Source organism: Cornus florida, unplaced genomic scaffold (genome assembly GCF_030987335.1).
Source record: "Cornus florida cultivar Cherokee Brave unplaced genomic scaffold, ASM3098733v1 CherokeeBrave_3.0.0_Hap2_Chr08, whole genome shotgun sequence".
In the NCBI taxonomy this organism is placed as follows: domain Eukaryota; kingdom Viridiplantae; phylum Streptophyta; class Magnoliopsida; order Cornales; family Cornaceae; genus Cornus; species Cornus florida.
Window position 1 is genome coordinate 57283936 of NW_026775578.1, and position 10999 is coordinate 57294934.

The 10999-nt window shown below is 33.5% G+C and overlaps 1 protein-coding gene across 1 annotated transcript in view; it reads left to right on the top strand.

Annotated features, from left to right (window-relative positions):
• Positions 1-4643, top strand: part of LOC132270318 (pectin acetylesterase 9-like) — a 34447-nt gene extending 29804 nt beyond the window's left edge. Inside the window, exons 5-12 of the mRNA XM_059771502.1 lie at positions 295-381; positions 1184-1308; positions 1452-1512; positions 1819-1875; positions 1959-2036; positions 2134-2239; positions 4201-4349; positions 4539-4643. Of these exons, the coding sequence (XP_059627485.1) occupies positions 295-381; positions 1184-1308; positions 1452-1512; positions 1819-1875; positions 1959-2036; positions 2134-2239; positions 4201-4349; positions 4539-4643 (768 nt within the window). The remainder of the gene's footprint in view (positions 1-294; positions 382-1183; positions 1309-1451; positions 1513-1818; positions 1876-1958; positions 2037-2133; positions 2240-4200; positions 4350-4538) is intronic.
• The last annotated feature ends 6356 nt before the right edge of the window (positions 4644-10999 follow it).

A 10999-nucleotide genomic window follows, 5' to 3' on the forward strand; every position in this document is an offset into this window, starting at 1 on the left:
TTTCCTCCAATCTCAATGTCAAAGTCTCGATTCGGTATCGCCAAACATAGCATTAGTGTAATTGAGCTTTTACGACAACTTCACTAAAATTATATTAATCAATAAATATATCATTCCATCATGATTTAAATGGATTGTGTTGACCTATTTTTAGCAGGAACATACATTTTATAGGGGAAGGTAAATATTTTTGAAATTGTAGCCCTTGGTGAGGGAGTGATATAACCAAATTGTATGTGTAGTTCATTATGCCCTATAATAACTAAGCATCTTTCTATGTGATATGAACAACAGACATCATTGCTTTACTTCAGAGGGCAAAGGATCTGGCAAGCAATTATTCTTGACCTTCTACCTAAAGGTCTGGGCAGTGCAGCAAAGGTATTGAATCCGTGATGGAGCCAGCTGAAAAAAATTTCAGGCGCACATTATAAGTATTGTATACCATAATATATATTTACAATATAATGTATATGCATATAAGTGTATATATATATATATATATATATAGAAAGAGATAGTGATATTTTTGGAATTAAATTAATTTATAAGTAATGAGGAAACAATTTAGGAGAAAAAAATATAAAACATATATAGAATTTTATGAAGAATGAGAAGGGCACTTTCCATATCTTCATTAAAAAAACATATATATTATTATAAAATATATATAGAATATAAGAGAAGGAGAAAATCCAGGGGGCACTTGCCCCTGGGTCCTTAACTGCTTCCGTCGCTGATTCAATCTATTGATTTCATGTTGCATTCGGGAGCACTAAATTGACATTCTGAATTTGGAATTAGAAAAAATTAGTTCAAAATTTTAACTAAATTTTATCCGATTCAAAATCCAAGCTGCCATTTTATTGTTGAGACAAAAAAACACCATGGTTGAATCTTAGATATATATATATATATATATAACAAAACAAAACAAAAAAAAAAAAAAAAAAAAAAAAATATCCCCATGGTTAAGTTTTCGGACTATCTAGGAAGCCATTTTGATGTTTGAAGCTCAATTTCAAAATGTACCGGGAATAAAAGTTTACATGAAGTTTTAATTACGAAACTAAGAGATTCATAGAGACAACTATAGCTAATCGAAGATCGTTCTTTGCTTATGATGTGTAGGTTTGCTTCGAGTTAGTGCAGAGATTAACATGTGATTGATTTTGTTGTCTAGGCTTTGCTTTCGGGGTGCTCTGCTGGTGGTCTGGCATCTTTCTTGCACTGTGACAACTTCACCAGCTATCTACCATGCAATGCTAGTGTAAAATGTATGAGTGATGCTGGATTTTTCTTGAATATGTGAGTTATTAATTATTATCCCTTCAATTGAAAATGTTAAGCTGTGTTTTGTTGCATTTATTTATTCATTATATATATATATATATATATATATATATATATTTATGTCCTTTAAATGTTCGATTTTGGCTTTTCCCTTGCAGAAGAGACATAAGTTTGAACGAAACCAAAAAATCCATCTACGATGACGTGGTTTCTCTACAGGTGCACCGTGCACCTTTCAGCATAAAGAAAAAATATTGAATTAATTTAGTCCAAACAATATATATGTGCTTCAGATGCTGTGGGGATATATGTTTTATAGTTAAGGTCTTCCATTTTTCTTTCTTTTTCTTTGTTGTTCATTTCCTATTTATGCCGTTTTTCATTAAAGAAAGCTGGGGAAGTGGTACCTTATGTGCCCTTAGAAAGCTGGGGAAGTGGTACCTTATGTGCCCTTATAAACCACTGCTACATTTGATATTCTTAATCATAGATGTTGTATTAATGCATTAGCATTTGACATTACAGGGGGTACAACAGAATCTGGATGGAAATTGCACGAGTTCTCGTAATGATCCAAAACAAGTATGAGTTCTAGGAATGCTAGTTTTCGTTGGTGGTTAGGTACTATCGTATGGCATTGTTCTGAAAATTGAGTGTTTGTGCAGTGCTTCTTCCCACAGTATGCATTGCCTTACATTAAAACGCCTTTCTTCGTCTTAAACGCGGCATATGATGTGTGGCAAGTAAGTGTTTTCCTTCATTGCGGTAGTCCCGTGACATAAACTTTGTTATGCCTGTAATATGCATCTGCTAGGTGACACAACTTTCCGTCTTTAACAGTTTCATAATATATTGGTGCCCTCTTCTGCTGATCCCGGTCGAAACTGGAGCCACTGCAAGCAAAATCTGACAGCATGTAGTTCAGACCAAATAAATATTTTGCAAGGTTGTTTCTGGGCTCTCTCTTTTTTCAAACAAAAGAAAACTTCTCAGTCAGTTAAAAATACTTCAGTTGTATTTTATATTCAAATATACTTTTTTTTCTATTCTTTTGATGAATAATTTTCTTGGGAAAATTATTTTGTTTCTCAATCTGCATGATTGTCTCCAATTATGCATCTAACGTATATATATGTTCTTTTTATGTTCATATATATGAGAAATTTAACATAATATCACCTCCTAAAATTTTCAATTGACAAATTTTTTTTTTTCTTTTACTCCTCAAAATTCCTTTGATTCCTTAGGGTCCGTTTGGTTAGCGTCAAGTAACTAGAAAGGAAAATATTTAAACTTTTTGGAAGTTTCGTCGGAAGGAAAGTGAAAATTTTGGGGAAAGTAGGATCCCCGCATCTGAAAATTTTTCTCAAATTTTTTCGTGCAATAAACACAGAAAAATTATATTTCTTGCAAAAGTTGTGCATTTTATATTTTACTTTCCTATTATACTCATATTAGTTGTCTATCTTCTACTTCACTTAATTACATAGACTTCCTTGAAAAGTGAAAGCTTCTTTCTTTTGTAAATTACTTTTTTATACAATCATATATGACTAATTAAATTGTTTGTACTTTTTTTATGTGTGCATCCAAAATTAAATAATTTCTTCCTTTTATTATTGATTTTTTTTTTTTTTTTTTTGATTTGTCTGAAATAAGTAAGATATTTTTTTTCTATAGTTAATAATGATTAAGAGTTATTATATATATGCATAACTATTTGTTGATAGTAAGAGTGTTTGGTGAAAACTAATCTATATTATCTTAACACAATTTGTTTCATACCTAACATCAAACATTATCTTAAAATAAATAATTGATGATTCTTAAATAGTCTTACATAATCTATCCATGACTTTTAATTTTATGAGCCCTGAGTATCCTATTACATCATTTATAAATAATAAAAATAAAACTAATAGAAAAGAGAAAACAAATACTTGAATTTTGATTGTCCACTTTACCAAAAACATAATTTTCTTACCTTAAAAGATAAAATATCAAGAATTTAAGTTTACATGACATCGTATTATGATATCACATACTATTTATTCTATTCCATATTTCATTGTTTTCTTAAAATAAATAATTAAATATAAATAATATTCATCTAATATAAATTTATTTATTTATTTACTATTTAAAATTATAAGGATATTTTTAGTAAGTAGAATCATTTTCTTTTCCTTTTCATACCATCCAAACTAACAAAATAATTATTTATCACAACTTTCTTCAAAAAATTACCTGCTAACCAAATGCACAATGGAAATTTAATTTTCCTTTCTTTCACTTCACTTTTTTTCACTTTCACTGTTCATAAAATTTTCTTTCTAACCAAATAGACCCTTGCAAAAAAAAAAAAAAAAAAAAAAAAAAAAAAAAAGTCTCATATTCCTTCCTCAACCAGAATCTAATTTTTCTGCCTTCAAAGTTTTCTCAATTTTCGTTTCATTTTGTCTTCTTCTATGTGTGTATTTTACATTCAATGGAAATATTATCAATTAACCAACAAGCTAGTGGGCTAGCGGTATTGGCCTCTTACTTCTTAAAAAGAGGTCAGGGTTCAAGTCTCAGAAAAGACGTTGTGTGTGAGTACCAATTAAGAAAAAAAATATACATATTATCAATTAATATATTGGTTCTTGTATCTATCAAGTATTTATCTTTCTTATACTACTCCTTAATTAGCATGTTATTTTGCAATGTGTGTGTGTATTTTTTTTTTTTTCTTCTTTGACTTTTGATTTAAACAATCTATATTTGTAAAGTAATTACTATGCCTCCTGAAATGAAATATTGGCTCCATCCCCATGAATATATAAGGAGGAAATCATCAATTATGCTATTTTTTTGCAGTTCACTACAATGCAATATAATATATTTGTTGACTTGGATTTTTGTTAGGGTTCAGGAACGATATGCTTGGAGCTTTGAGTTTGTTCTACAATTCGTCAAACAGCCGAGGGATGTTTATAAATTCGTGTTTTGCTCATTGCCAAAGTGAGTCACAGAACACTTGGTTCGCGCTCAACTCGCCAAGATTTAACAATAAGGTTTATAAACCAACTCTATCCCCAGTTAGACAAATTAGTTTTAATGAATTGCCATAGTTTCCAAGTTTACTGCAGGAGTTGCATGAACAAGTGTGTTTCAATATGGGTTGAATTTTCAAAATGTTTTCAAGTTTTAAAATTTTATTGGATTGTTTCCATTGTGACTAACAACCGAACAATTTCTTCCAGACGATTGCAGAAGCAGTTGGTGATTGGTATTTCGGGAGGAGGGAGACGAAGGAGATCGACTGTGCATACCCTTGTGATAATACCTGCCATACCAAGATGAGCTGATACCACAGGGTCAGTTACTGCCTTCCTAGCATTGGACGTTCTTAAATTTTCAATTACGCTATCGGAGCTCATTTTCAAATGTGATATATATATATATTGCAGGTCCAATTTGAAGGATTAAAGGTTACACGGAACTTATGGGATAGTTCTTCTAAGAAGAATCTCTCATTTTCTAAGGAAGAAAGCTGTTTGATACCTTTATTATGAAGGAAGGGATAGTTTATCTTAAGATCTGTACTTTGCATTGATTCTAATAATATCAAAAGGTTCATTGATTTTTTGTTGTGTGTGTCACACACTCTTGGAAATCACATGGTAGAATATATGATTTTAGATCTCTCATGTGTTGGAAATGGGGCATACAAAACAAAAACTTTGGATGAAATTTATAGTAGATTTTGCCCTTAGTTTTTTGCGGATTTATAAACGAACGCGTTCCTCTCGGAAAGGAGATAACTTAGTATATTTACTTTCCCAAATTTGTCTCCGGGTGAATAAGAAATTAGCTCCAAAGTGAGGTGGTTGATAAGCCTAAGTGAGTATGCCAAATGTGGGAAGTACTTAATCCCACATGGAAAAAAATGTTGAAACCAATTGAAATTCAAATAAGCTAAGTTTGGATCTTGGATTTGGGCCTAAGGGCACCCAAGTTTTTAAGAGGGGCAGGACCTGGGCAAGCTTGGGTCCTAACCATTTACCACACACTCGAGCGCCCCGCCTGGTCCGGGTTTGGGCTTTGGCTTAATTGTAAGGTCCAGTTATTCTTTTTACTAAACGGAATTTTGAATTGGGTCTGTGTTCGGACTTAATTTATTTTGGGCTAGGCTAATTTAAATGGGTGTCACAAATGGGTGATTGGTATTTGAATTTAAATTTAAATTGAAAAAATCACTTTTTAGTTTTTAAGGCAACTTGCTTAAAAACCACTTTTTAATTTTTTTTTCAAAGGGGTTGCACCCACCCGAAAAGACACCTTGTTGACTATAAATACCCTCCCTTGGATCATTTGCAAATCACACCATTCATAAATCAACCTTCTCCATTTCTGAATTCTCTTCCTCTCTTTTCTTGTGCATTCAAGCCTTAGTTTGTGGGTTCGAGTCTTAGTCTGTCATTTTGAGTCGGCCTTCGAGTCTACTTCAGAGAGAGAGTACTACACCGAGCTAGTTCGCCCATTCCTTTGGTTTGTAGTGCTACTACCGAAGGAAGAAAATGTGTTGTATCTTGGGAGATAGACGCCACTGAGTTCGTTAGCACCATAGCGGGGCGAATCTATCTTAAGGACATATGATCAAATTCTAGCCTCGACTTATATTCAAGTTCTTTTATTTTATATACTTTTTTTTTATTACATATATATAATTATATTTTGTAAGAAATTATATATATATATATATATATATATACACATTATATTCTATATAATATTTAAATAAGTAAAACTATAGTATACGGTATACTTAAACCATATATTGGACTACAATCTTAAGGCAAATTCTACTTTACTATAGTATTAATTATTTAATTATTATTTTTGTTGTTATGATTGTTGTATATTGACTTGTGGTCTATATATTTAATATATAACAGAGGAATGGCGAGTACGAGTACTACTATGCCTAATATTCCTGTTAGTCATAAGGAGAACCAAAAAAATTAATGGGGCGGAGTTTAAAAGGTGGCAATAGAAAATGATGTTCTACCTTATAAACTCTAAATCTGAGCAAGTTCCTAACTAAAACTGCCCTAGTACTACAAGAGGGAGAGACTGACATTACAAAGTTAGGAGTTGTTGATGTATGGAAGCATTAAGATTTCCTATGCAAGAACTACATCCTCAATGGATTGGACAACACTTTATATAATGTGTACAATCTAATAAATACTGCTAAAGAGTTATGAGAGTCACTAAACAAGAAGTTTAAAATAGGGGATACTGGTTTGAAAAAGTTCGTGGTCGGACGATTTCTGGACTTCAAAATGGTAGACTCCAAGATAGTCATGAGCTAAGTGCAGGAGCTCTAGCTGATCCTACATGAGATACATGCTGAGAAGATGACTTTGAGTGAATACTTTTATGTAGCTTCAATTATTGAAAAGCTTCCACCTACTTGGAAAGATTTTAAAAATTATTTGAAGCATAAGCGTAAGGAAATGGGGCTCGAAGACCTGATTGTCAGGCCGAGAATTGAAGAAGATAACTGTACATCTGAAAAGAAAGCCGGGAATTCTTCAATGGTGTCAAAAGAAAATGTAGTGGAAGCTGGACAGAAAAATAAGAACAGGAAGCACTCTAAAGAAGATCCTAGCTAAGGAAACTACAAGAGGTTCACTGGGAAATGCTACATATGTGGGAAGCTAGGACATCGAGCTAAAGACTGTCACAGCCACAAAGCACAACATAACTCTAAGAAAAAGAGCACTGAGGTGCACATTGCCGAGGAAGATAAGTTGACAGCTGATGTGTCAGAGCTAAATCTTTCAGCTGTGGTTTCTGAAATCAACCTTGTGGGCAATATTAGAGAATGGTGGGCGAACACAAGGGCTACTCGTCATGTTTGCTTAGAAAAGAGGATTTTCACTACCTACGAATATATAGATAATGAAAAACAACTACACATGGGGAACTCTTCTGCTGCAAAGGTTGAAGGATAAAGAAAGATTAAGCTACTAATGATCTCGGGGAAAGTGCTCACTCTAAATAATGTGCAACATGTACCAGACATCAGGAAGAATTTGGACTCTAGATCACTCCTAAGCAAGAATGGGTTCAAGCTGGTCTTTGTATCTGATAAGTTAGTGGTTACTAAGAATAGGGTGTATGTGGGCAAATGGTACCTAAATTATGGATTATTCAAATTCAATGTAATGACTGTTGTACCCAAAATTATTAATAATAATAAAGCTAATGCTTTTGCTTATATAATTAAGTCATCTGATGTGTGGCATGGTAGGTTAGGACATATTAATTATGATACGATTCGTAGATTAATTAACATGGATTTTATACCTAAAGTTAATATTGATTTAAATAAAAAATGTCAAATATGTGTAGAAGCAAAACTAACTAGAACCTCATTTCACTTTATTTAGCGAAGTATTGAACCTCTAGAATTAATTCACAGTGATATATGTGACTTTAAATCCGTGCTAACTAGAGGTGGAAAAAATATTTTATTACTTTTATTAATGACTGCATAAGATACTGTTATGTATACTTGCTAAGAAGCAAAGATGAAGCCTTGGAAATGTTTAAACATTACAAGAATGAGGTTGAGAATCAACTTCACAAAAAGATAAAGGTATTTAAAAGTGGTAGAGGTTGCTGATCGGTTGGTCAATCATACATCAACCTTCGCAATAGCACGAATCATTGTAAAATAGGGCTATTGGTCGGGTAAGTCGAACCACTGGGACTGCGCTAGTCTTACGGCAACCTTAGTGTCTAGAATCTTTCTAGAATGATGAGGGGTGTTCATAGAGGGTTTGTTTTGTTTGTCACTAAACTAGGAATTCAAATGTGTATAAAACAACAGCGACTTGCAAGAATTAGATGAGATAGAACAATAGAGAAGAGACTAGGGAAGAGACTCCACAACCATCAATAAGCATGCTAGGATATGATTTACTTAGGGGAATAACATATATGTATAACCATGGGATGCAACAACACAAATTATTACATTCCCTTCAAGAAATTTATGAAATCAATAGGTAAGAATAACCTATCAAAGCATTGCATGTTTTGGTTACCTAAACTAGGTTGTAACCTTAGACATACTCACTAAGCATAGAGTTATCAAGCCCTTAATCACATAGTAGAAGCACATGACATAGAATCCAAGAATAATCTATCAAAGGAAGATCCTAAGCAATAGATTATCAAATCTCCTAAATATCATGCTATTAACAACACTTCCATAAACTCCATTCCATTGTCACTATGAAAATATAGCAATATAATCATAGGAGAAAAACCATCTAAGACAAGATATTTAACTCAAGATGATTATGTATAGGTATTGAAATTCATTACATCAAATGAAGAGCTCTAGTTCATGGAAGGATTACATACATATATTAACCCCCAAATATAAATCAAAACAAAGCAAAGCTTACAAAATGGAGCTTCATCACCTCTCTAGAGGAGGTTTAGTTACCCATGGTGGCCCTAGATGAAGGAAGAAGCAAGGCTTTCCCCTCCATTTTCGAGCTTCCTCCTTGAAGCTTCAAGAACTCCTCCTCTTTGCTCTCTTCTCCCTCCTCTAATCTTGTAGAATGAAGCTTAATGATTTTTTGTGTGGCCTTGCTTCCCTTTATTAGATATCTTATCCACTCCAAGAGGCTACCAACCAACATCTCCAACCACTTCATTAAAGAGGAAAACAAAATGAAGAAACCAAGGTGCAAGTGGGCTGAAATGAGCCATTTCCGAAGGGCATTCTGCCCAAAATTCGAGCACTCTAAGCAAGGCCTCGAGCACTCGAATTTAGTGTAAAAAGCTCCATGCTTCACTTGCTCTGCCCAGACCTACTTTGATGAAATGGCCATAACTTTGCTCTCCGAACTCCGAATGATGAACCGTTTGAAGATTTGGAGAGCTAATTCAGAGCTTTAAATACTTCATGTTTTGGTGGAGATACAATTCTCAAGGATGGTTGGTCGAAAATGAAGATCAAGGCAGAATTTCATTGCTGCCAGGCAGTTCTGCGTACCTCTGGTAACAAGACCATAACTCTCTACTCCAAGCTTCGAATGACAAACCGTTTGAAGATTTAGAAAGCTGATTCAGAGATCTAAATCTTTCATGTTATGGTGGAGATCCAATTATCAAGGATGGTTGGTCGAAAATGAAGATCAAGGCAGAATTTCATTGCTGCCAGGCAGTTGTGTGCACCTCTGGTAACAAGGCCATAACTCTCTGCTCCGAGCTCCGAATGACAAACCGTTTGAAGATTTAGAAAGCTAATTCAGATCTCTAAATATTTCATTTTATAATGGAATTCCAGATCTTGAGATTTCTGGGTCAAAAGTGGCAATCAAAATCGAGTTCCACTGCTGCCTGAAATTCAGCTTTTGAGCACATTATTGATCAAAAGTCTACAAAACACCCTTCTTGCTCCTTTATTGCAATTGAACCTGAAAATGCACAAAAATATACAAATGAAAGTAATCTACATAATTAAATGAACAATGGACTTAACTAATGCAATTAAGGGCGCTTAAATATGCAATATTCGGCGCTTATCAGTTGTGAATATGAAACATCATTCGTTGACATTTGTTCGGAACATGGTATTGTTCACCAAACTACAGCTCCTTATTCACATCAATAGAATAGTGTTGCTGAATTCAATAATCGTACCTTAAAAGAAATGATGAATGCTATGTTGATAAGTTCTGGTTTAACCCAGAATTTGTGGGGGGAAGCTTAGCTTTCTGCAAATTATGTCCTCAATAAAATACCTCAAAAGAAAAAAAATGTGACACCTTATGAATTATGGAAAGGTCAAAAACTTTCCTATAAATTCTTAAAAGTGCAGGGTGTCTAGCTAAGGTTACGGTTCCTACTCTTAAGAAAGTTAAGATAGGACCAAAAACCTTTAATGGTATTTTCATAGGCCATGCACAGAATAGTAGTGCATATCGTTTCCTTATTCATAAATCCGACATTCCTAACATCCATGTCAATACAATTATTGAGTCAAGAAATGCTTGTTTCTATGAGGATATATTTCCTTGTAAAAATCATCTTAAAAGAAATCATGATATTGCTAATAGCAATGTACAAGAGAATATAGACCAAGAGTCTATAGATTATGGAAATAAGGATAAACTTAGACGTTGTAAAAGAGCTAGAACATCTAAGTCATTTGGTCCTGATTTTTTGACATATATATTGGAGAATGAGCCACAAAGCTATAAGGAAGCTATGTCTTTTCCTGAAGCTCCTTTATAGAAAGAAGCCGTTAATAGTGAAATTGAATCCATAAGGCAAAATCATACTTGGGAGTTGGTGGATCTTTCTCCTGGTACTAAACCTTTAGGATATAAGTGGATTTTCAAGATGAAGATGAAGACTGATGGTTCAATTAATAAATGTAAAGCCAGGCTTGTTGCTAACGAATATAGGCAAAAGGAAGGCTTGAATTATTTTGATAAATATTCACCAGTAACAAGAATAACATCCATTAGATTGTTACTTGTTATTGCAGCTGTTTGGCCTGTAAAAGTGGTCAGTTCTGATAGAACGTGATGGGCATGCCAAGAACTACAATAATTCTGAAGAAAGATCCAAACAATATTCCAAAAGGAAGATTGCGAGACCAAGTGATTGTAATGAGGTCTGGAATGAA